This window comes from Saimiri boliviensis, chromosome 1 (assembly GCF_048565385.1).
Source record: "Saimiri boliviensis isolate mSaiBol1 chromosome 1, mSaiBol1.pri, whole genome shotgun sequence".
NCBI lineage: Eukaryota > Metazoa > Chordata > Mammalia > Primates > Cebidae > Saimiri > Saimiri boliviensis.
Window position 1 is genome coordinate 57,894,240 of NC_133449.1, and position 26,686 is coordinate 57,920,925.

At 43.0% G+C, this 26,686-nt stretch overlaps 2 protein-coding genes across 10 annotated transcripts in view; one reads left to right on the forward strand and one right to left on the reverse strand.

Annotated features, from left to right (window-relative positions):
• Positions 1–26,686, reverse strand: part of CTNNA2 (catenin alpha 2) — a 1,155,573-nt gene that overhangs the window by 343,869 nt on the left and 785,018 nt on the right. The window contains exon 1 of one of the 6 annotated variants that reach the window (XM_074397704.1): positions 1,170–1,794. The exons of 4 other annotated variants lie outside the window; for them this stretch is intronic. The gene's annotated coding sequence lies outside the window, so the exon portion shown is untranslated. Of the gene's footprint in view, positions 1–1,169; positions 1,795–26,686 lie in introns of those variants that run through there. One more of the 6 variants, XM_010333401.3, reaches the window with a different exon arrangement.
• On the forward strand, positions 1,730–18,760 carry LRRTM1 (leucine rich repeat transmembrane neuronal 1). Of its 4 annotated transcripts, none has more exons than XR_012517249.1 (3): positions 1,731–2,348; positions 2,621–4,559; positions 17,831–18,760. XR_012517249.1 is itself a non-coding variant. In XM_010333398.3 (2 exons), exon 2 carries the CDS (start codon positions 2,680–2,682, stop codon positions 4,246–4,248), a length of 1,569 nt encoding a protein of 522 aa, XP_010331700.1. In that variant the 5' UTR covers positions 1,730–2,352; positions 2,621–2,679; the 3' UTR covers positions 4,249–6,523. The 4 variants fall into 4 exon arrangements, 2 of the variants coding, with proteins under 2 accessions (XP_010331700.1, XP_003922593.1); XR_012517250.1 differs by having other exon boundaries at positions 17,982–18,759; XM_010333398.3 differs by lacking the exon at positions 17,831–18,760 and having other exon boundaries at positions 1,730–2,352; positions 2,621–6,523.

Genomic DNA, 26,686 nt, shown 5'->3' on the forward strand with positions numbered 1-26,686 from the left:
ATCAAGACTGGCAAATAAATAAATTGCACTTTGAGGAGGAATAGTTAAAAAAAAGAAAGAAAGAAAAAGAAAGAAGAAAGAAAGAAAGAAAAAGAAAGAGAAAGAAAAAGAGAAAACCATCTGTGCATCTGTGCCAGTTACAAGCTGTATGACCTTGGATAAACTGTTATGCCTCTTGGCCTCAGTTTCATCACGTGCAAAATTGAGGGGGTTGATTTTCTAATGTCTCTTCTAACTCCTAAGACAGCATGTGATGTCTAGGACATTTCAGATTTGTGTTCCTTCCAATTAAATGATACATCTCAGAGATGAATGACCAGGGCAGAGCTCAGATGAATACAAAATGGAATGATTCATGCCCCTGTTCATATGACTTTTCCTGAAAAGTACCACCAGTCTTTGGTGACTTTGATTCCATTGGTTGGTCTCTGTAGCTTAAATGCTAAGGACCAATCCAGTTATTTGTCCAGTCTGTCTACCCAGGCTCTGGTAATCCACCCTCATCCCTATCAAGGTAAGCGCGACTATAGATAATGCCCATTGATTTTGAGTTCCTTAGAGGCAGAAATGACAGGAATTCAAAGAGTGGAGCTGGAGACTCACATTTGACTCTCCCTCTCATCTCCCTGGGCATCTTTGTCAAGAAGGAAGGCTTACCCACACTCACTTCCCGCAGGCTTTCTCAGCCATCTTAAGGGTTTTGTTTAAACAGATGACCAACTGACCCCCTCCAGGTCAGACTCTCTCCATACCAGTTGGCACAAGGTGTTTGTGTGTGGGCGGTGGGAGGTGGACGGGGAGCTCATTGCAAGGACTCCTATCTGCAAATGATTGTGAATAGAAATAATGAGGCAAAGGCTTCTCTTCACACTTAGAGGAAAAAGTGGCACAATTTAATACAGTCTCAAAGCTTAATTAGGGATGTGTGTACGGAGATGGGTAGGCTTCATTATGGCTTAAACTACCATATCCCCACACATTCACAGTCTTCTGGAGTGGAGTTCACTGCAGGGCCCAGTAATCACCATGAACAGCGCAAGTCAGGGTTAGCCCTCCCCATGTCAGACAGCAGAATCGTTCTTTAATCCATCCTGTACCCCATAGATATCTGTGGAGCCTGATGAAGCCCCGCGGGTATCTCAGTCAAGTCTCCCTGTACACAGACATACCTTTTTGCCACACTGGATCTCACACCACCGGGACTGGGATGACTTCCCAAACTAGGTGGGTTTGGAAAGCATTTCCCCCATCCACCTCAAAAAAATAGCTGGCTGACTGCAGAATTCCAGTGCCCGCAAGGGAAAAAAGAAAAAAAAAGGAGAAAAAAAAAAAAAAAAAAAAAAACCCTTAGCCAAGCCCCAAATCATTGCCTTCCTGTGTCTTCTCTCAAGTTGCTTTTCTAAAGCAAAGGACCAAATGTTGATTTCTCTACAGATTCCTACGTATCTCTTACACGTAGACAGTTTTAAAGGGGAAAAGAATATATCCCCAAAAGGGAAGGGGGGAGAGCACAGACTATTTCAGTTTCCCACTTGGAAATATCTTGTTGTGGATGATGCTACCCCTACCTTCACCTCCCTCCCCCCTCCTTTTTTCTTTTTTTGAAATATGGACAAAAAAGCTGAAAGTGTTTTCCGTTTCATCAAAGAACATATATTACTTTAGCGGTTCGGTAAAATGTTGGTTTTATGCCCACCCCTTTTCAATCTGCCCATGTCTGAGGTGCTTGGGAAAGACGCACAATCGTGAGCAGCTTACGACACTCAGTGAGCAGTAGGTGCCGGTGCAAGCTCGCGCCGCACACTGCCTGGTGGAGGGAAGGAGCCCGGGCGCCGCTCGCCGCTCCCCGCTCCCCGCGCCGCCGCCCGCACCTCCCCGCCGCCCGCCGCCCGCAAAGCATGAGCGAGCCCGCTCTCTGCAGCTGCCCGGGGCGCGAATGGCAGGCTGTCTCCGCGGAGTAAAAGGTGGCGCCGGTCAGTGGTCGTCTCCAATGACGGACATTAACCAGACTGTCAAATCCTGGGGAGTCGCGAGCCCCGAGTTTGGAGTTTTTTTCCCCCACAACGTCACAGTCCGAACTGCAGAGGGAAAGGAAGGCGGCAGGCGAAGCCCGGGCTCCGGCACGTAGTTGAGAAACTTGCGGGTCCTAGAAGTCGCCTCCCCGCCTCGCCGGCCGCCCTTGCAGCCCGGAGCCGAGCAGCAAAGTGAGACATTGTGCGCCTGCCAGATCCGCCGGCCGCGGACCGGGGCTGCCTCGGAAACACAGAGGGGTCTTCTCTCGCCCTGCATATAATTAGCCTGCACACAAAGGGAGCAGCTGAATGGAGGTTGTCACTCTCTGGAAAAGGGTGGGTAAGACACTTTTTAATTAAATTCTTTCCCGAAGATTTTTTTTTCCTCCCTTTTCTTTGCTGCAGCATCTAACATGGACCAAATCACCATCTCTTTGATCTTTCCGTGGCTGTGAACTTTCTATGCTGCCCAGCTTTCTGCATGCTTAGAGGTGAACGTGTGGTTTCGGGGAGGGGGGGTCCTTCTTTATTTCTATGTATTTATTTGATTTTTTGCCCTTTTCTCCCCCTCCCCCGCTCCCCCTCCCTCGGAATAAAATATGATGTAGATTTCTGACCGAGCGCTTCCAATGGACATTCTCCAGTCTCTCTGGAAAGATTCTCGCTAATGGATTTCCTGCTGCTCGGTCTCTGTCTATACTGGCTGCTGAGGAGGCCCTCGGGGGTGGTCTTGTGTCTGCTGGGGGCCTGCTTTCAGATGCTGCCCGCCGCCCCCAGCGGGTGCCCGCAGCTGTGCCGGTGCGAGGGGCGGCTGCTGTACTGCGAGGCGCTCAACCTCACCGAGGCGCCCCACAACCTGTCCGGCCTGCTGGGCTTGTCCCTGCGCTACAACAGCCTCTCGGAGCTGCGCGCCGGCCAGTTCACAGGGTTAATGCAGCTCACGTGGCTCTATCTGGATCACAATCACATCTGCTCGGTGCAGGGGGACGCCTTTCAGAAACTGCGCCGAGTTAAGGAACTCACGCTGAGTTCCAACCAGATCACCCAACTGCCCAACACCACCTTCCGGCCCATGCCCAACCTGCGCAGCGTGGACCTTTCGTACAACAAACTGCAGGCGCTAGCGCCCGACCTCTTCCACGGGCTGCGGAAGCTCACCACGCTGCATATGCGGGCCAACGCCATCCAGTTTGTGCCCGTGCGCATCTTCCAGGACTGCCGCAGCCTCAAGTTTCTCGACATCGGATACAATCAGCTAAAGAGTCTGGCGCGCAACTCTTTCGCCGGCTTGTTTAAGCTCACTGAGCTGCACCTCGAGCACAACGACTTGGTCAAGGTGAACTTCGCCCACTTCCCGCGCCTCATCTCCCTGCACTCGCTCTGCCTGCGGAGGAACAAGGTGGCCATTGTGGTCAGCTCTCTGGACTGGGTTTGGAACCTGGAGAAAATGGACTTGTCGGGCAACGAGATCGAGTACATGGAGCCCCATGTGTTCGAGACCGTGCCGCAGCTGCAGTCCCTGCAGCTGGACTCCAACCGCCTCACTTACATCGAGCCCCGGATCCTCAACTCTTGGAAGTCTCTGACAAGCATCACCCTGGCCGGGAACCTGTGGGACTGCGGTCGCAACGTGTGTGCCCTAGCCTCGTGGCTCAGCAACTTCCAGGGGCGCTACGATGGCAACTTGCAGTGCGCCAGCCCGGAGTACGCACAGGGCGAGGACGTCCTGGACGCGGTGTACGCCTTCCACCTGTGCGAGGATGGGGCCGAGCCTACCAGCGGCCACCTGCTTTCGGCCGTCACTAACCGCAGTGATCTGGGGCCCCCTGCCAGCTCGGCCACCACGCTCGCGGACGGCGGGGAGGGGCAGCACGATGGCACATTCGAGCCTGCCACCGTGGCTCTCCCCGGCGGCGAGCACGCCGAGAACGCCGTGCAGATCCACAAAGTGGTCACGGGCACCATGGCCCTCATCTTCTCCTTCCTCATCGTGGTCCTGGTGCTCTACGTGTCCTGGAAGTGTTTCCCAGCCAGCCTCAGGCAGCTCAGACAGTGCTTTGTCACGCAGCGCAGGAAGCAAAAGCAGAAACAGACCATGCATCAGATGGCTGCCATGTCTGCCCAGGAATACTACGTTGATTACAAACCGAACCACATTGAGGGAGCCCTGGTGATCATCAACGAGTATGGTTCGTGTACCTGCCACCAGCAGCCCGCGAGGGAATGCGAGGTGTGATTGTCCCAGTGGCTCTCAACCCATGCGCTACCAAATACGCCTGGGCAGCCCGGATGGGCGGCGGGCACCAGGCTGGGGTCTCCTTGTCTGTGCTCTGATATGCTCCTTGACTGAAACTTTAAGGGGATCTCTCCCAGAGACTTGACATTTTAGCTTTATTGTGTCTTAAAAACAAAAACGAAATAAAACACAACAACAACAACAAAACCCACCCCACAACCTTCAGGACAGTCTATCTTAAATTTCATATGAGAACTCCTTCCTCCCTTTGAAGATCTGTCCATATTCAGGAATCTGAGAGTGTAAAAAAGGTACCAATCATTGATTTTTTTTTTTTTGTAAACTAAAATGTTTAAAATAAAATAGCATTTACAGTTTTTACAGACTGGTGTAACCTAAATGAATTGTTACCTGTGTTACAAGAAAAGCAACAGTTAAAATTTTGGGGAGGTAGGGTGCAGAGGGGAGTAGTCCAGTGGCCAGAAGGAAAATGCAGGAGCAAAGTAGTCAGAATCAATTTGAAATTTTAAAGAAGGGCAAACAAAGCTTATCAGATTAATGATTTATGTTAATATACTCCACGTGAGTAAGGACTGGAAAAAGAAAAAAGAGCAGGACCCTTTATATTATTGGGGCAGAGACAGTGCAATCTAACCACCTTCAAGCAAGTGAGAGGTGGACTGAGGACTGGGCATCATTGCTCAGCCTTTAAGGCAGAGAGCATTGCAAATGGCTTTTAAAAGGCAGTGCCAGACAGTGTAACCAGTGTAACCTTAACATAACCATCTTTCAAATCAGATCAGAATCTCATCCCCAAATACCACCTGTTCTTAATTCTCCTGAGTCTTTGATTCACCAGACACAGTAGCATTTGTGCCCTTCCCGTACCCCGCTGTGTTAAAGGGAGCCCCTCAGGTCACTGCTGTCTTTGGTCTGGCTGAGGGTAAGCAGGCGGAATCCCGATGTTCAGGGCTGAAAGCTGTGCTTCTGGAGCACATTGCTAATACTGCAGCAAGCTTAGGCTCCCATCAGTGACAGCACATTCCTAGTTTCTATGGGGAATGAGGAGAAAAACCTACCTCAGGATGAATGCCTGCAGGGTAATGACTTGTAGCAAGAGACTTCAGGGGCAGAGGTGACAGAGCTGTGATGGAGGTGGAAAGAGTGGGAGAAGATAATCATTTGATCCTGTGTTTGCATATTTCTGAGATGGGAATAATTTGTTAAACCGGGACAAAAAAAGCTGCCTCTTCTCAGATTGCCCTTTTGTATAATGCTTGCTTTCCTTATTTCTTTCTTTTCTTCTTTTTTCTGTGTCTGGATTGATGATTGCTCCTTCTCACCTCTCATAGGTTTCCAGGTCCATCTTTAAGATTTCAGTTTCTGTTGAACTAAGGGTGAAGAGGTGGTGGCAGTGGCAGTGGGTGGGTACAGAGAAGGGAAGGGGAAGACCGTGTGCACTGGACAGAGGGGGTCCTTAATCAGATGACAATTTAAGCAAATGTATGATTGAAATAAACTGTCATGAATGACAGGCGCTGAAAACTGAACCAATGTAGCTCATGTCCCAAAGTCTTTCTCTTCCTTCTCTAACTGATACTAAAGACTTGCATCTTTCTGTTTTTATTTTTCCTTTTTAAGAGCGAAGTCCAAATAGCAGAGAGAGGGATGAGGGGTGGAGAACCACACACTGCCATCCCCCAAAATGCAAATCCCTCCAGCTACCAACCTTAGGAGGCAAAATCCGCTTTTTGAAATGCAGAATGGCATTACCAGAAGGTTTCTGTAAGCTAAGGGTTGGTGGTAGGTTTCTCTTCTACCTATGGAGAAACCAGTATGCCTAAAAATAGTGCTTCCAAGAGTCTTTTTCAAGAGAAATATTTTGCAAATGTCTTTTAAGATGTTAAGCCCTGGGAGATATCTTCACACACACACACACACACACACACACACACGCACACACACACACACACACACACCCCAGCTCATTTTTCCTGACCAGGAAACTTCATCTTGCTTTATTTATAATTAAAACATGACAGTATAACACACAGCATGCACATAAAACCCATTCAGACTGCTAGTGTTCTAGAAGAGAGGTGCTCTGTTTGAGAACTTTGAGGAGCGGGTTTTGGATTTAGCCTAAGCATAATCATTTGGGTCTGCCTTTCTAAATAGCATATCACTCCGAGAGCAGGGGTAGCAGGAACAAGGTTCTCTCAGGGATGCACCTCGTCTCTATATTTAAACCCTACTAAAGCGACCTCCTCTAGAAGACAGCATACCTTTTTTTAGGAAAAAAAAAAAAAAAATATATATATATATATATATATAGCAACTGAAGGAGGGCTCCTTGGATTCTGTGAACTTAACCATCTCATAGAAAGGCTACAGGAATCCAGCGCCCAAAGCTGCTCTGGCTTGGTGCATTAAAGAGCTGTGTGGGTGTGCTTATAGGGAAAGCTTCCAGAGGCAAAACCTTCCTGGCAAGCATCAGAACCACAGGTCCCCTCCTACCCTCTAGAAATCTGAATCTTGGAAACTAGTTTATCTCCTATCCCCAAGACATTTTTATCTTTCACTCTTCTTGTTTCAAGGTGGCCATAAGAAAAGGAGAGAATAATCATGCTTTGTTTTATGCTACTCCCACCACCCTGCCCATGACTAAATATCATGTATGTAGAAGATCTTAAGTCTGTGCACATTTCATGAAGAACCATTGGAAAGAGGAATCAGCAATCTGGGAGCTTAAGTGCAAATGATGACCATAGGAAGCTGTGTTCTTACTTGGTGTGTGTGTATCTGTATGTTTCTGTGTTGTGTGTCTTTGCAGGCAAGCAAATGTTTTCTACACAAACAGGAATTTAGCTCACATCATTTCATGCCCATGTGCCTCTAGCTCTGGAGAATGGCCGGGGGAGGGGGCAGGGGGGAACGGTAAGAATAAGGGAAAGCAGTAGTTTTAACTAAGGTTTTGTAACACCTGAAACCTTTTCTTTCTCAAATTAATTAATCTTTAAGCTTCAAGAAACTTGCTCTGACCCCTCTAAGCAAACTACTAAGCATTTAAAAGAGAATCTAATTTTTAAAGGTGTAGCACCTTTTTTTATTCTTCCCACAGAGGGTGCTAATCTCATTATCCTGTGCTATCTGAAAAGAACTTAAGGCCACACTTCACGTCTCATCCCGGGCATTGTGATGGATTGACCCTCCATTTGCAGTACCTTCCCAGCTGATTAAAGTTCAGCAGTGGTATTGAGGATTTTCGGATATTTATATAGAAAAAAAGTCTTTTCACATGACAAATGACACTCTCACAACAGTCTTAGCCCTAGTAGTTTTTTAGGTTGGACCAGAGGAAGCAGGTTAAATGAGACTTGTCGTTTGCTGCACTCAGAAAGAAAAGGCAGTCCCTGATGCTCAGATCTTAGCCTTGCCATTAATAGTTGAGACCACCTACCCCGCAATGCAGCCCACACTCCCAAGACTGCAAAGTTACCATCACAAAGAAAAGATTATTCCAGTAAAAGGAAATCATCTTTTAAACCATTTAAAAATATTCTTCTGAGCTCATCAAAGTATAAGAATGCCTTACTTTTTCTCCCTGCCTTCAAGAAGGCAGACATGGGGTATGATTGAGCATCAACAACACATTTATGAATACGCGTAAGTCGTTAGAGGGGCAAATGCCACTTGTTATTCCTCCCAAGTTTTCCAAGCAACTACACACAGACCTCTCATAGCATTAGGGGTCCCTTGTGTTTCTGGCTTATTTTAGTCAACTGGTCATCAAGTTTGATGCCTAGTCTATCTGACATGGCCCAGTAGAAGAGGACATTGATGGATCAGATGAGATGATAAAAGAAACGTGTATACCCTTCTCACAGAGAAAATTATCAAAGAACTAAAAATTATATCTGTTTTGGAGCAAGAAGATCATAATGTTTCCAGGTAGTCAACATAAACGTCAATTATCTCCTCTAGAAGAGTGGTAATGTTGGTTGATTTGGGTCAGCCATTGACAGAATGTCAAATAACAAGGAATTAGCTAGAATATGACCATTAAATAGGCTTCCAAAACATATTTTGAGAGAGGTTTATGGATATACACACGTACTCTTACCTCTCAATCTATTTCTGTATATATAACAGCACACACATAAACATGCACACCTATATGTGTGTGTCTATATATATGTCTATAAAAGCATATACGATCGCACACACATACATATATAACCATACATACACACACATACACACACACATGCAGGCAGGTGGCCACATTATGTAATTAGTGGCCTGCTGTCACTAATTACGCTAATACTTTCTTCTTGATAATCAAAGTTTTATTCAGGAAATGATCTGATAAAATCAGTGATGGTTAATACATAATGGATTGATACGGCTGGTGGTATTTTCAGGCACTAGTTAATGAGTAGGTAGATGCTTTGCAGGCTGAGGAGCTTCCGGGCTCCTTATGCCATGGCAGAGTGTAACCTGCTGTCTAGTGGAAAGAGCCAGCAAATGAGAATATATTTTTTTTTGAGGATTTCCCACCTCAGGGTTAAGATACATATTTTTTCATTAAGGAATGCTCTAACTTTTTTTCTCTTTTCTGGGATTCAGGAGGAAAAATTCTTACTTCTGATTGGGCATCATCTCCTGGCCTTGCTCAACTGAACAGAATTTCTGAAGCCCTTTGGTTTTTTACTCAAAGCGAAGGTCCTGGCTATTGCAGTCTCACAGTTTAGACAAAGATATAAATGAGATGGAGAAATACAATTAACTGAGCAGTCCCTGGTATGGTGCCTCTACCTAGATCACAATAAGTGAGGGAGCTGCTAGCAACCTTATCTTCAAATGAAGAACCTGAGGCTTACAGAGGTCAAGTACACTGTGCAAAGTCAGCCAGCTAGTGACTGGGAGTACTGTGATGTGTTAATTGGCTTGGTGGCCTTTCTCAACCCCTGTTTCTTTATTTCTTGAATGGTTGCCCCTCCACTCCTGCACCTAGCAAAGAACCTGGAACTAGATTGGGAACAGGTGACATGGTCAACACATTCTTGTTGAATGCCATGGGCACAATGCCCCAATCCAGGAATTCTGACCATGACTTGTTTGCTCTGGTGACTGGTAATTGGGCAATGCAGGGCTTTGCGAATAGATGAGACTTCTCTAGGTTCCAGGAGAAGAAATGGCCAGTACAGTCAGTTCAACCTCTTAACATAGGATTTTGGACTCGGAGAGAGTAAGGTATAGACATCCATATGTTATTGTCAGGGATTTATCTGCATTTCTTCCTTGGTGATTAAATGGATCACGTGTCCTTGGTATGGTTCTCAACCAGAGGCAGATTTACCACACAGTGGACATTTACGTGTTTGTGTCTGGAGACATTTTTAATGCTTATGCATGGGTAAGGTGGTGCTACTGGTATCCAGCGGGTAGAAGTCTGGATTCTGTTAAATATCCTAGAAGCATGGACATCCCCCACATCAAATAATTATTTGACCTGAAATGTCAAGAGTGCTGAAGATGAAAAACCCTGCTGCATGATGGAAAGTAATGGTGCTGAGTTATTTAGACCTATTCCCCTTAAGTCTTTCTCTTGCCAAGTATCTGGAAATCTAAATTAAAAGCCCTCAGATTAGTTGATAATCAGCAAAAGGGCCTATAGTTAACACATGCTTCTCAAAGAACATATGGCAAAACTTAAATTAACTAGGACAAAACTAGTCAGAACCCTCAATTGACCCACTTTTTCTTTGGCAATACCTCATTTAGGAAACAGGAAAAAAAATCAAGTGAACAGTAGAGATTTAATGAACAAGAAGGAAAATGAGAAACTTGATATTCCTTCTAGGAGGGGTTCTGCAGTCTGAACAAATCCAATCCACAAGCCTGTGCCTTCTTCTTCCCCAACTAAAACTGTAATGTATCTGAGGTGGTGATGAACACCTATTTTAAAAATCAGTGTACTGAAAAATAAATGCTTGAGGGGATGGATACCTCATTATTCATGATGTGATTATTATACATTGCATGCCTCTATCAAAATATCTCACCTACCTCATAAATATATGCATCTACTGTGTACCCACAATAATTAAAAATAAACTAAATACAAAATAAGCTAGAAAAAAATCAGTGTGCACAGTCTAGTGAGTAGGGTGGACCTGTTTAGGGAAATGATCTCAGACCTTAGCAACAGGATAGTCTAGAGATATAAGAATTTCAAACTGAAATTCACCTGGGGCCAGACAGGCAACACAGATGAGTGAGGTTCATGGGCAGGTGACATCGTAAGTAACTAGAGAATTCACATGAAAGAATCGAATTTACATTTGACTGGTTCTGGTTAGTCAGAACATTTCTGCAGGGCAGGTCATGTGAGTGCTCTGGAAGAAATAGGGTCTGGAAGTCAAGAGTCATGGTCTTTAGACAGAGCACTGCTATTCACATGCCTGGGATCGTGTTAATCATCTTAATGCAACTGGTCTCTGTCTCTACTTTTAGAAGGATTCATTTAGGGATTCTCTAAGAACCTTTCCAATTTGGGGCTTCTATTTCACCATTTTTTTGTCACCACAATAAAGCATGAAACAAAAGTGGTTTTCATGAGAGTGTCACTTAACCAGAAAATTAAAATTCCCCTAAATTTTTATTCCTCCAGACATTCTGATTCATCAAGCTTGCCTGAATATGAATGAGCACACAGAGGTTTAAAAAAATTCACTGAGAGTCAGGGGCTTCAGAGAGGTAGGTGGACATGCTGGAAAACAGATGAGAAGATGAGAAAGCGCAGGCATGTGTGGGCGAGAAAACCGGGTTTTTAGAATGCGCAGGAAGAGATGAAAGGGAATCCTGGAGAGGACACACACGCACTCACCTGCACATGAGACCTGAGACACAGGGATGTGCTGTGAAGTACACACACACACACACACACACACACGCACACAGCCTAGGATTGCTACCAGGTGGGGGTAGGGAAGAAGAATAGAAAAATATTTGTTCAGGACACTCAAAATAATGGACTACATTGTAAGTGGCCACAAAGGATATTACAAGTTGAGAGCCTTTTCTAGTAAAACGGGGTATGGGAGGGGAAGGAAAAAGAGAGGGAGAGAGATTGAGAAGAAGAAAAGACAAGGTGGAGGAAGGAGATGAGAGAAGAGAGAGAACAGAACACAACAGAAAGAAAAAAGATAAAGAGAGCAAAAAGAGAGTTCAAGATCTGTGTTTTATGCTGCTCAAGTTACTGTAAGTAGCTGTGATGATAGTGACTCCTCAGTCCTTTTCAATCATTTCTGTATTCTGGTCTACCATAAAGCTATTTGTTCTCAATGCAATGTTGCAAAGTGATTTTCCCTCGTGTTACGGGAAGAAAGAATTCATTCTCTAGCTGCGTCTTCTTTCTCTATTGCTCAGCTGGGAGAGTGCTTGTCAACCCTGGCTGCACAGTGGAACTAGGGGGGAGCCTCAGTAAATACTGATTCCCGGGCCCCACCCTTGAGAGATTATGAGTTAACTGGTCAGGGGTATGGCCTTGGTGAGGAGAAATTTTTTTTTCTTAAGCTTCCTAGGTGATTCCAAAGTTCAGCCAAGGCTGAGAAGCACTGAGCTAGCGGGTCCCCTTCTCACAGCATGTATAGCTCAGCAATCTACAAGAACCAAAAGTCTCACTACAGATCTTTAAAAATACTGGTGGGCTGGTGCCTGGGCTCCAAGGTGTCAGGGCTCCATGGGGTTAGGTTACATGGGCTACATGGCGGGGAGAAGGGAGCCACCTTCTTAACTCCCTGCCATTGACTCCATCTGGTGGCACTGGTAGAAGAAAGACATGTGCCTGGGCACAGTGGCTCAAGCCTGTAATCCCAGCACTTTGGGAGGCCAAGGTGGGAGAATGACCTGAGGTCAGGAGTTCAAGACCAACCTGGGCAACATGGTGAAACCCCATCTCTACTTAAAAAAAAAAAAAAAAATTAGCCAGGCATGGTGGCGTGTGCCTGTAACTGCAGCTAGTTGGAAGGGTGAGGCAGGAGAGTCACTTAGACCTGGGAGATAGAGGTTACAGTGAGCCAAGATGGCCCCACTGCACTCCAGCCTGGGCAACAAGAGCGAAACTTCATCTCAAAAAAAAAAAAAAAAAAAAAAGAAAGACGTGCGCATCAATGTACTTAGAATTGGTCTCTGAGCACTCTATAGTTTAAAAAGTTCTGTTTATAATTATATTTGTTTTTATTTTTCCAAAATTTCACAAGGCAGAAATAAACTTGTCCCATTTTTAAGACAAGACTCAGATTTTCAAAGGTTCAGTAGCTTGCCCAGTATCACTGTTACTGCGGGGCTGGCACTGAGAAATGCCTCTTCACAATTCTGGGTCCTTTCCCCTCTACTACCTTCCTTACCTTCTGTGATTGGTTGTGTCATTATGAGGTAAAGCTAGTCCTGCTCAAAATATACGCATCAATAACTCCTTTAGGAGGATTCCTGGAAAACCCATTGCACACAGGCTCCTTCCTACACCTCTTCCAACTGAAATCTTGCAGTTACAAAGTTTGGCATTATAGTTTCACCACTGCCCTTCTGTGTCTCCCCTTCAATCCCAAGGCTGACACTCTTTTCTTTGCCATAGGAGACTCCATGACACCCGGGAGACGTCCAAAGAACATCAGTTCTTTCCAAATACCCCAGCATCAAAATATTCCTTTTCCATTCAGTCTACCGCATCCATAGATTTGCCACCAGCTCTTCCAAGAATGTAAACACTAAATCCTAGTAGGACACTGATTGGTGGAGTGGTGATAATTATACCACGGAGATTTTTGCAACTTAAACAAGGATCTTTGGGGGAAATAACCAAAAGAAATCACTCTAATGCTGGAATTTCAGGCACTGCAACAGATGGGTGGCATACATTTGGACAGGACTTCCTGCCTTGTTCCCCTTACATGAAATAACACAAGTGAATGCTCATTGCAAGAACAGATTCACCAACAGTTTATGGGGCTTAAGTAAAGCCAGGATAAAGATTGGATCTTCCGTCATATTTTACCTCCTTAAGCCAAAATCCTCTTTTAAAAAATCACATATTTTTAGGTGTTCACCAACAGCATATTTATCCTCAGTGAAGAATTCTCAATATTGCACACTATGTGTAGCACGGATCTCTATCTCAGAGCTATTGTAGGCAGCCTTTAATAAAAGTGAGATGGCTCAGCAGCACGCAGAGGTGGATTAGTCTGCACACAGAAAGGTATGGAAAAGCCAAGTTACACAAAATTAATGGAACAATGCAGTAATCTGTCTTCAGCTGGCCAAGGCAATTCTGTCATTTGTCCCTCAGCTGCAGAACAACCACTCACCCTGTGATTTTTGCCTCACTGTCTCTGCTCCATAGTGATTGCACTTACGGTGAAATCTGTATTTCCCTGCAACTGAGACTGTGTTTCTTATTTTTACAAAATTTCTATTCTAAAAATAACAGGACTTCTCAGAATGCAGCAGCACTGCTTTGCTGTCTGGGCCATTTTTAATCTGCGTGTTTCATATTGACCCTTTTTGCCTTGTTATTTCAAAAATCATAAACGTACAAAGAAAAGAGCAAGCCTGCTGTAGGAAAGAGGAGAAACTGCATTATAAGTAAAATGCCGCTAAAGATAACATATCACTCAGATGTTTTTAACTTCTGATTATATTGCTCAACTCATTCAATCAAAGTAGCACAACATTTCTTGTGGAGAGCTTAAGTCAACATTTGTGGAGTGAACAACAGAACCACTGACCTTGTAAATGATTGCACCCGTGAAGGTGAGGCATTCTCGGGAGGACTGTGCAGGCACAGGCCTATCAGACCCACCATGAGATGATGCAGAAGCGGCCTCCACTTCTTCCTGATCCATTTATGAAACGTGACCCCCACACTATAGGAGTGTTAATCATCTACCGTACTTTCTGGGTGCCCAGCAACCTGCTAAATCCTAAACATGTTCTCATTTAAACCCTGCAACAAGCTTTCATCCATCCTTGCCCAGAGTAGTATTAGCATCCTCCCTTTACAAACAGGTAAACTGAGATTTGGGGGGGAATCTTCAACTTGCCTAAGGTCACTTATCATGGTAAGATGTGTCAAGGGAGACACACTGCTTGGGTTCAAATTCTGGCTGAGTAAATTTGGCAAGGTACTTAACCTTTCTGATCCTCAGTTCCTTTGGCTATAAAATGGACATAGTGTTGTTATGAAGAATTAAGCCCATTGTTATTGAGAATGAAAGAAGTTATTCCTTTGAAAGTGCCTAGAATAGTGTCTGGCATATGGCAAGTACTAGATAACTGTTTTCTAGAAGTGTTCTGTTTTTTTGTTGTTGTTGTTGTTGTTTGTTTGTTTGTTTAAGATGGGGTTTCACCATGATGGCCAGGCTGGTCTTGAACTCCTGACCTCAGGTGATCCACCCACCTCAGCCTCCCAAAGTGCTAGGATTACAGGTGTGACCCACCGCGCCTGGCTCAATAACTGTTTTCTAAATAAAAGATCAAAGAACAACAAGGTCACACAGACAGGAAGGGGTTGAGCCAGGGTGTAACCAGGTTGTCATCCTGCAAAGCCAGGCTCTCACCATTTTTGTCTGTGATAGGACAAGACCCAAAAACCTGAGTTTCTGAAAGCACTAGGCCTAAAAGAGGGATATGAAGGCAGTGAGGTCTGGAGGTGCAAAGACACACATGGCTTCCTTCCCAGTTTTCTAACTGGTCAGGCCTTCGCCCATACACCACTCACTGGCTTTGTTCTGGTTTTTTAATGGCTTAGCTTTACCACTGTGGTCTGGCAGCCCTGGTGATGAACCTACCCCTGGAATACATGTGGGCACATGCACACACATTTGTGCATACATATCTTCCAGTTTACACAGGAGCTGAAGGCTCGTGGCTAGCTTCATGGGCCTTTTGTTGATACATCAAAACTCATTTCCACATCTGAGCTGTTTGCTATCTGTAGTCAGTTCCTGGAGGTGAAAAGCTGCTACCCACCTTGCGATTGCTATCCAACTCCCAAACTCTTATTTAATATTGGCAATATTAAATCATACTGGCCCCCGGGACACTACGCATACATTTTCAGCTGAAACAGATTTGCTGGTGTTTATTTAAAGGAGCTTTTTCTTTGTGTGCTCACAGCCATAGCTGGATGCTGCTCAAGTAAATGTAACAGACGATGAAGTACACATCCGAGGTTGACCCTTTCTTCTGGCAGAGGAGGTCCTGTATCAAGAGGCAAAATCCATGTCTGAGCTTTGACACTGATTTGCTCCTGGCCCTTGAGAAAGTCAATTCCACCTGTCCAGGCCTTTTTTCTTAAGCCTGTAGTGATAAATTCTGGCTTTCCTTCTAGTTCTCCAATATTAGGCAGGGTATGAAGTCAAGGAGGAAAAAATAAAAGAGTAACTTTCCACGCATTCTCCTTTGCTATCACTTTTCAATAGGTGAAGCGATGAACTTCCCCCAAGGGAAAGACTCCCATGTCCTTAGAGATGTACCCAATCCCACAAGTAAAAACTATGTTTGGTCAGAAAGAACATCCTCTTTTACAGCTAGGGAACTAAGATACCAAAAGCTGAATGTGCCTCGAGCCACACCTCGTTCTTTGGGTTCCACTCATGGAATGATTAAAGCATGCTCTGCCCCAGCTTTGGACAGAAAGATTGGGAATGAGTGCTTTGGCCAAAGTAAAACCTCAATACCTGAATCTACACTACCAGGGAATGCTAGAGCTGTTGGGAAATTGAGGACACTTTCAGTCTGGTGTTTCATGTCTTTGCTGGCTTGTTTTATTGTTTGTTTATTTTCTCCCCTCTCTTCATTTTTTTCTTTCCCTCCCACCATGCTTCCTTCTTTTCTTTTTACTGAATTCACAGCTATGAGCTACATCAGGCATTTGCATCAAGAACAAAATGGTACTTAGGAAGCAAACAATGTTTCCTACATGGGTGAAATAAATTGTACTAATTTTTGATGAAAAGCACAGACACATATAGTGCATAAACAGATACAACATATCTGTGGTATTAAGATTTCAGGGAGAGGAAGTCATTATGAAAAAATGTCTAAATAGTATTTTCTAGAGGGCTGAGAATGAAAAAAAAAAAAAAAGTCTAATAAACACCGAGCTAGATACTATCACATGGGAGAAAAAAAAAAAACAGCAAAAGTAAAAGCTGTGATCTCGTCATGGTGAGGTTCCCATGATGCTTTTACTTTTTGCTGTTCTTTTCTCCCCATGGTAATCATTGGGGAAGAAATGAGAAGGTTAAGGAAGTTTGGGTACTTCAGTACTGAAACCTAGGACTGAGATTATTTGGACAGCCACAGTTTCATGCAGGGGGGGCTTTGTCTTATCAGTGCCTCCTGCACTCAACACATCTCAGAGTTCTCTTTATTTGGAGGCTTCGTGATGTACTAAAAAACTATCTGGTATGGAATTAATTAGACAGAGCTTCTGCCATTTGTTGGCTTAGATAAATCAGCACTTTTCTGGACCTCAATCCCCTTGTCTATAAAATTTAGAAACAGTCCCTGTTCAGCGTGCTTCACAGGGATCTGGTAAGGATCCAATGAGATCTTGTGAGTGACACAACTTCAAAGGCTATGAGGTCCTACACAAAGATTTAAGGCAATGGGAGGAGAAGCGTGCTGAGGATGTGAGCTCTGTGCTTGCTCCCTCATACAGAATGACTTTCGAGGGGCATTGTTTTGAACGTCGTTCAAAATCTCCTCCACAGGGACCTAAATTCCTGCTCTTGGTCACAGCTCTGAGTTAAGTCCCTCACGACTTCTTCATCCATAGCAGAAAGCAGGGAGGTAAGCACACTGTTTGCTTCTGAATAGGAAGGCCCTTCTGTCAGCCGTCTTTTTTCCCTACCATATATCATAGTCTGACCCAAGTGGGCTCAGTGGACTTAGGCAGTCACTACTGTGTCTCTGTGAACCTTGGTGTCTACACCTGTAAAGTGGCCATGTCAGTGGCTGCCTTGCTGGCTTTTAGGAAGGTTATCAGAGAACGTGTGCGTTGAGTCTGCCAAAATGCTGGCCAGTAGTGCACTCTCAATCAGTATTAGTCCTGCCCCTGCACCATCACCACAATAGAGTGACATGTTATGTTTATAATGTTTGTACAAACATCCTCAGAGGAAATGTGGATGGCATCAGGAGCAACTGGATCCTAGAAGCAGAAGCTAAGAAGAGGATTTAAGAGGTTCATGTGAATACTACGTCAGTAATATAAAAATTATTTCTAAAGAGGTGAGAACTGGGGTAGAGATTAGTAGGGTAAGTAATATTACAGAATAATTAGTAAACAGGATGAAGAATAGCACCCTCTCTGTTAGTCGATGGCAGCTGGAATACTTAGTTAAGAAGGAAATTACAAAGACCTCTTCCATAGGACTTGCCATTCCAGATGCTCTGACATTTGCCTCAGGTGACTGCCATTTATCTTTTTTTTGTTTTGTTTTGTTTTAATATAATGGTTCTTCCCAGTTCTGTCAACAGATTCAATCCTCATTCCTCTTTCTCTGAGCAGACCTCTCATCTGCAGCATATACCTGCTATATCTTCTAAGAGCTTAAATGGAGATCTCCGGAAGAAGGTGGGAGAGAAGTCCATCTTGGCTTAATTAACCATTTCTGGCATCTTATTACTGCCATCTTCAAAGTGCACACGTTGTTTTTCAGAGCCCTCCCACAGAGGCCGCTGCTGTGGTCCCATATGTGTCAGCCATGAGAAACAATGTTCTTGGATCTCGCAGCCAAGCAGCCCTGAACTGCAGCAAAATCCAGCCACACATTCAGCAGCGAGCAGCCTGCTGAGCTCCACTGGTTTATCCAGGGCCACCAACCCCAAAGAACTGGGATGAAAGCAGATGTGAGAGAGGAAAAGGATCTGTTTTTGTTTTATTTTCTACCAGGCCCAGCTCTTTGTCCGGGTGTTGGGGAGGGGAGAAGAAAAATCGAGCTCCAAGCTGGTGCCCTGCCAAGATTCCTCACCTCCCTTCCTAGTCCAAGCACTCCACCGTCTGTGCAGACTGCATAACAGCAATTTCTGGAAACAGGCTGAAGAATCTGGGCCAGTCCAGAGGCAATAGATTTCTGGTTTTAATGTGGCGGGGTTTTAAAAATTTTATTTTTCACCTTAATTCTTTCAACAACTGCCAGCTCTTTGAAGCACATCTGTTATCAACAGCTTCTGTTTGTAAGATGAGACTGAAGGTATCCTCTCCAGAGAAATTCCTGTATCTTCTCTGTAGTTCAATGCTTGCACTGACAGTTTGGCTCAAAAAGTACGAGTGTGATAAATATTAAAGAATGTTAATACAAATGTGATGAAACACCTAGGGATCATTTTTTTCTCCCCCCAAATTCTGCTTTGCTCACCACTAAAGTTAATCTTGACAGAAAATTTACTTCTCTGATCCACATCATTTCCCAAAGCAATTTTCGAACAGCAAACATAAATTTCAGGTGATCGTTAGGACGTTTTCAATCCCCATGTTAAGGAGGCCATGGGGTTTCAACTGTTGGTCTCACCTTCAGGTAAATGTCCCTCACCTGGGATGCCATCACCAGAGGACCCTGGGCAGCAACGACGGAAAAAGGCTCAAAAACGAGTTTTGAGATGTCAACAGAAACAGGGTTGGTAGCGGGGGTGGGTGGGAGATGATTTAAGTATCAAGATCAAATCTTGAAATGGCAGTTAAGCCATTAAGAAAGTAATTGCCTAAGTGCACATATCTGTATTCACAAATAAGATGAACACTACGTAAATGCAATGCCTTTACCTGGTGCTGAACTTTGAGCCGGTTAATGCAGATTACGTTTACATTCTATTGAAAGTGTGAGTTAAGCACACATCATGAGATAATATTTGTGATCTTCCCTTTGTCATATTTGTCAGCCTTTAGGGCTCTAGGGAATGAAAAATGAATGGACTTTGAAATAAAATAGATCTCGATATGAATCCCTGTTCTACTGTACACCAGCTGTGGGATGCAGGGCAAATCATTCAGCCCCCATTAATCTGAAGATGGCTTAAAAGTTCTACTTTGAACGTGTAGGGAGGTTTAGTGTTAACATATGCGAAACATTATGCACATCCTGGGCACACAGTGAGTGTTCAGTAAGTGTCATTGGTATCATCAGTATCAGTGTCATCCTCGTCATCATTACTATTGATACCAAGTGCATCTATTCCCAGTAGAGTCCATTTTGACTATACACAGTGAATCTCCTTTACCATGCTATTTGCAATGGAATGAAATTCAGTCTATGGACCTCTCTAGATGAATCATATGAAGTGGTATATGTGACAGCAGTTTATAAGTATTAAAGTTTGAAGAAAACATAAGGTGTGGGAGGCGGAGAGGTGGTAGCCTTTCTGATGCACCCACATCAATCAATAGATGCTTAAGTCATTTCCATCATTCTCTCTATTGCCACGGTTTCCCTGTCCTTTCTTTTTCTTTCTACTCAGTAACATTTTCATGATGACACAATATCCAGTTCAAGTTGTAAAGACATCTGTGAAGCTGTTCTTGATGCCTTCAGCTCACCATCAGGTGTCAGAACAGTCATTGTCCTTAGTAATCAAGTCTGGACTGTCTAGGACATCTCCTTTCATTGTTCATATCATTAATTTACTTACGTACCATGCATATATATTTTGTGTCCCATTGCATACTATTCATGGTCAGGGGACAACTTATTTGTATCAGTTCAGTTCAGTTAGTTTCTAGACACTGAAGATGAAGCAAAAAGAGGAAGACATAGCCCTCCTCTCAAAGGGTTTACAGACCAATGTAATGGGTACAACGTCCACATATATAATGACAACCAAAGGCGGAATAGGATGAATACTATAACACAAGTGCAGCAAAGTCTTCCAGCGGCACAGCAAAAGGAAAGGGTTTCCTCAATTCAGGAAATATGTGAGAAGTTTCACAGGGCTTGGTGAAGAAGGTGGACTATACACTGTGTCTAGTTAGGTGGGTGGGATGTGACATGCAGAATGGAAGAAAAGGGCCTCCCAAGAGCACGATCCATGAAGTGCCAGAGCATGGAGGCAGGCGAGTGAAAGGGAAGCACTGGCTAAGTGCACCAGCAAAATGCTCAACAGCATGCGATGATTTGATAGTTTATAAGTAGCTACTTCATCACCAGGACAATCCAGAATCTAATTTTGTCCCATTTCAATATGGAACGTATCCTATCTATAACAGGATGAGTTAGTGAGGAAACAGCTTACCACTCTTATATCCTTCCCCTACACTCATCATACAAATAACAGAGTCCAAGCCAGTGTTTCCTAAGGCCCTCTGAGGAGAATATCATCTCACAAGGAACAAAAAAAAAAAAAAAAAAAAAAAAGGAAGAAGAAAGTACTTGAAGGAGGTTGCTGGACATGCAGACTCCAAAGGGAAATGGGTACGGAGGGCTCCTTAGGAGGCTGGGTCACGGCCACCAGTGGGTCTATCCCCGGAGGAGACTCCAATAACCAAATACAGCATAACGTAGCATTTCTGCCTGCATTCAAGGGACCATTTGGACACAGACAATGAGCAGGTAAGTGGAAATCAGGTGGCCTGGAGATGAGAGCACCATTCTTGAGAGTTCTGGACCAATACTGGGCACCCTGAACCACTGCACAATCAAGATAGGTTGGCATGGTAAGAAAACCTTTATGGAAATTGACAGTCAGTTTCCCTGGTGAGAGAGAAGCATCAAGTGGATCAGATGCAAATTTGAACAGAAAAAATAAAAAGGCAAGTGAAATATCTTTATCTTGGTTGTATAGGAAATGTTATACCCATTACAGTGACTATTATCACACAAGCCATGTCTGTCTAACAACATGTGAATAGCAGTGGCTGAAATGTTGCTGGTATTCTGTATTACTTCATATTTGAAGGCTCATCTGTCAGGACACCATTTAATTCTACATCAGACTTTGTCTGATTCATATCTCTGAAGGGACATCCATTTGCATTCCCACCGGGAGTCCTGGCTTCTCTGAGTTTTATCTGTTTATCCAGTGGGATCACTGGGACAAGACAAAGGAATATTTTGGGAATAATGACTTGGTCCCCAAACTAAGACCCTTGTACAAAGACCAGAAGCAAGAGGACCATTCACCTCTCCACAGATTCCCTGGAAGAAAAGAGAAATCACTCTGAGTTAAGAATGTCAAGATACCCAGGCTTGATCTTAAAGTGTTAGTGGATCATCATCAAGGATGGGCACATTTGAGTGTGACACTGATTGCCCTTCTCAGTGTCCCTAGACCCAACACAAGAAGGAAAATTCAACAAGAGAGATACCAGTGTGGTAGATGCCACTGGCAATCTGCTCAATTGCCATTCCCCACCTTCTTCATCCATGATGGCAGCCTGCTGCCATGGAAAGGCTAAAAACATCATGGTCTGGTTTTGCCAGCTTCCATGAAGCCAGGTCATGGCTGACCAGTTGGATGGATGTCTACTTGGAAACTTCTGAGTAATATCTCACTTTCAGAAAAAAAAAAAAAAAAGTAATATCTAAAAAAAAAGAGCCCCTCCCTTTTGGCTTACAGACAACCATCCTATTTCTTGCAATGAACAAACACTAGGACTAAGTGAGGTAGCAAAGCAGAAAATGGAGAGACTCCACTGTGCACCATGGTCTAGCTGGGGGCGTCTGCCTCTAGACCTATTGCTATGCGTAGTAAGAAACAACTATTATTCAAGCATTAGAACATGAATTATCTACCACTTGCAACCATAATCATCTTAACCAATATGGCAAAATTCTAAATGGAATGGGATGGAGACAGAGATGTGGGGAAAGCTAAAAGGATAAGGCAAATGAATATCCAAGGAGAAAAGGAAAATGACATCTCCCTGGGGATAGGGTTGAATCCTGCCCTGCCTCTGGTAGGAATTTGAGGGATCTTCCGAGATGATGCAAAAAAAATACGACTGAGTGTCAGCGATCATGGGAGGGACGGCGCTGATGGCTTAATAGTAGTGGGAAAAAGCAGCAATGAAGAGAAAACTGCATTAAAGCACATTCAGTGCTCTTCATTAACAGCACTGAAGGGGAAAGTGGTTTGAACCACTGTGTATCAGGATGGAGAGAGAAAAGGCCACCACTTCTGTCCTTTTCAGGCTCAGTCAAGGGAAGGAAGGGTTGAAAGAACTGCTCTGGTTAGAGCTCAGAGATGGAAACAGCAATGAAAATCTTGACAGTTGTTAATCGTACCCCTTTACTGACGACTTTAACGTTGATTGGCCTGGGAAAGTCGGGAGCACTTCTGCCTTTGGAGTAAAGTGTTAGCTGGCGGTATTTTACTATCCAGAGTTAGGCCCCCTTAGCCTCATGGATATAAACACATTCAGGTTCTGTATCTGAGCTTACATTTATTAATACGAGGTTACTCCCTTTGTATGTCAGCCTCACACACCTATACTATTGCATTCCTTGTCCTTTGATTATTTTTTAAATTTATATTTTAAAATGACATGTAATAATTATACAGAAAGATATTTTAATACATATATACAATCTGTAATGATCAAATCAGTGTAATTAGCACATTGCTCAAGCCAACATTTCCTTAATATTATCAAATATCCAGGTAGTGTTCATACATCTCTGATATTCTTTCTTCCCTACACCCCGACCTTTAGTTTGTTTGAGTCAAAATCCAAACAGAGTTCACACTTTCATTGGTTGATATGTCTTTTAAGTGTCTTTCAATCACCACTTATCTCTTTTCCTCCACTCTTGCAATTTATTTGATGATGAAACCTAGTTATTTGTTCCAAAGAATTACCTATATTCTAAATTTTGTTGCTTTACATGACTTTTTAAATGTCATCCCCAATCTCCAAAATTCTGCCTTCTTTAATCTTTTACAAAATTGCTTCCCTTTTAAAGAAAAATTGCAACTTGTCATTCCTTTGCTTATTACCTTGAGGATCTACTAGCCCACATTTTGCCTGATTTTGACCAATATCTTTTCTTTGTAATATCCATTATTTACCTCATACTTCTTTCTGAAAAAAAATCTGAACCATCTGGAATGCCCTTTACATCAGGTTTTAAAATGGATACTAGTCTACTCATCCAGAGAAGCTGGCTTAGCTCTCTCTAAGATTGCAAGACAACTAATAAGCGATAGGTGTTGTTTTGCTTAATAATTGTGCCACATGACTACATTGTAAAAGTACATTTCTATTACTGACAAACACTTACATACTTACTATGGGATTATATATCTAAGATTTGCTTTAAAATAATAGGAGAGAGGGAGTGGTGGTTTAGATGTAGTAAGATTACCCATGTTTGACATTGTTGCCGTTGGATAATATCTATAGGAGGGTTCATTGTATTATTCTTTCCACTTCTGTCTAAATTTGAAAATTTCCACAATGAGAAGTAAATGTGAGTTGTACTATTTTACCAAAACTAAGTAATGAGACATTTCACTGAGAGGCCTAAATTGTCATTTTTTTTTTTTTTGCCAAGAGCCATCAAAAAAATCATGTCTAAAGAACCACGTACTTGCTTTTCTCATTCAACAAATCTGACTTGCCCAAGAAAAGTTTTAAACTTAAGAAAACAGCAAAGAAATAATATTTAAAGAATAGGGAAATTGCTTCAAATTATTGAAAATACAACTCATGTAGAAGGGGTTTATAGGTTTTGGGATTTGGGATTTGTCAAAGCTGCCTTTTTCTTTCTTTTTTTTTTCTTTTTCTTTTTCTTTTTCTTTTCTTCTTCTTCTTCTTTTTTTTTTTTTTTTTTTTTTTTTTTGAGACAGAATCTTGTTCTGTCGCCAGGCGCCAGGCTGGAGTGCAACGGCACAATCTCGTCTCACTGCAACATCCACCTCCCAAGTTCAAGCAATTCTTCTGCCTCAGCCTCCCGACTAGCTGGGACTACAGGTGCGTGTCACCATGCCCAGCTAATTTTTGTATTTTTTAGTAGAGATGGGGTATCACTATGCTGGCCAGGAAGGTCTTGATCTCTTGACCTCATGATCTGCCTGCCTCGGCCTCCCAAAGTGCTGGGATTACAGGTGTGAGCCACCACACCCAGCCTAAGCTGCCTTTCTTAAGACTCTAGTGTGACAGAACCCATTGGCATTTCCCTCTGACCTATCACTAGCTGATAGAAGACTCCCAGAAGGAAAGTAACAGCAAGATCCAAACCACTGGGTAGTTTCATAAGAAACAACTGCTAGCATCATTATGAAGGTCACACTTACATTCTCTTCCTACTACAACGCCAGATAAACATGCAGTTCCTATTATTCCAAGGTGAAAATCAAAAACAAACTTTCCAAAAACCTATTATCTTCAAATTTTAGCATTACTTCTCTTTATTCCATTCAAATGTTGAAAACGTAAGAGAATTTACTACCTTATACTTACACTAACCATATATACTAGAAAATATTTTTTTAAAAAGTATACCTTTTATCAGTAACTATTTTGAATTCCTTTATTGCTATTATAATTAAGTAATTTTGTTAATAGTATTTTTAAAACTAAAATCAGCTATACAATTCATAGTATGGATCTGCTTCAATATATTTTTTCTGAAGTTGCATGAATTTAACATCATGTATGCAAGTTCTCAGTCAGTCCAGTTGAAGATAATTAAGGGAAAAAAAGTAAGAACCAGGGACTCTAAATAGAGAGGAAATGAAGATAGATGCACAGTGAGAGGAGGCGCTTTTGTATGAAGTCTTGGAGGACATAAGGGGAAATTGCCCTTTGACTATATCCACAGATGCTAGTGTACACTCTTTAGAAAATAACTTCTTAAAACCACTTAATGACCTATTTCAGTGATTAAATTCCTTATTCTAAGTTCTCCCCCTTTAAAGCTAACTTGTGCATTCTGGATTAAACCCACAAAAGCTGACCTTTTTAGGAGCTCTAAGGACTTCACCTCTAGAAGTGAGTCACTTCTGCATGCCACAGGCTGAACAGACTTAGTCTTTAAATTTCCAGTGAGCTCATAACCCTAGCCTGAGCCTTGACAATGCACCAACCTTACAACACAGATCCTGAGCAAGTATCCAGGGACATTTATGAATATAATTTGTGCTAATTAATATCTGGTCACCCTGGAGATCTCAGATCCCTTCAGATCAATGAAACCAAGAGGCAGCATTTTAGCTAATGGCCAATAGCATTTTATGGCTCTCTTGAGAAGGCAGAGAGAAATGATGGCGTTTCCCTGCAGCATTTCAAAAAGAAACCTTCCAAGGGGGAAAATCAACTCACTAAAGGAAATAATATTTTGTGGTAACTGAATGCCTTTCAGAAATACAGTAGTCTCTCCTTTATTGGCAGGAGTATAGTATAAGACCTCCAGTGGATGCCCGAAACAATGGATAGTATCAAACCCTATATGTACCATTTTTTTTTTCCTATAGAGTAACAGGCAGGGAGAATATACAATGTGGATATGCTGGGCAAAAGGATAATTTATGTCTCAGGACTGAGCAGGACAGTGCAAGATTTCATCACATTCCTCAGAATAGCATACAATTTAAAACTTATGAGTTGTTTATTTCTGGAATTTTCCATGTAACATTTTTGGATCACCCTTGACTGTGGGTAACAGAAACTGCAGAAAGCAAAACCTTGGATAAGGGGGATTATTATCTGAGAGTCCTTTGCAAATCTATTTCAGGAGGTAAAATAGAAAAGGTGGGTAAAGTTAGCACGAGACTATACAAAGTCCAAGGTTAGTCATCCTCCTCATATGCTGAGTGCCACTGGGCTGAAATGTGTGATCTAAATGTACCATTCTCTAAAGGGCTCAAATCAAGGGTAGGTGCCTATGTTTTTGTTGCAGAAGGCAGCCGTTGGCAAAGTTTGAAAGTGGAGGCAAAGATCGGAGTACATGCCCAGTGCTGTCTTGAACACAGGTGGGTATCTCTGAGCAATAAGAATCTTCTGATATTTCTCAAATCCTGGAGTATGTTCTGGTGCTGATAATAATAATTCATTATTTGCTTAATACTTTACAAAGTGCTGCAACCAGCACACAAGATCCTATTTGATCAGCTCAGCAAAGGGGTAAAGGGACAAAAGAAAAACAAATATTACTTGAAGTCATACAAGGACAGAGGCCCTGATCTTAGCATGCATTGAGCCTTATGTCATTTCTGTCTTACGACAGCATTGTTAGGTGGGTATTGTTGAACTTAAGAGAAAACTGAGACTCACAGAGGGTAAGTAAATGTGCAACATCCCATAGCTAATGCTGTTCTTATTCCAAATTTAACCAATATTGCCATTAGTGAAGGGGCATAAGTAGAAATAAAAAGCCTGATCCCTACCTTAGGGTGAGACAATCACCTGTCTTTTATCAGGGAAATCTCCCAG

Bases quoted from the DNA above. Each gene is read 5' to 3' on its own strand.
- LRRTM1 (XM_010333398.3), top strand. From the start codon at position 2,680: ATGGATTTCCTGCTGCTCGGTCTCTGTCTATACTGGCTGCTGAGGAGG.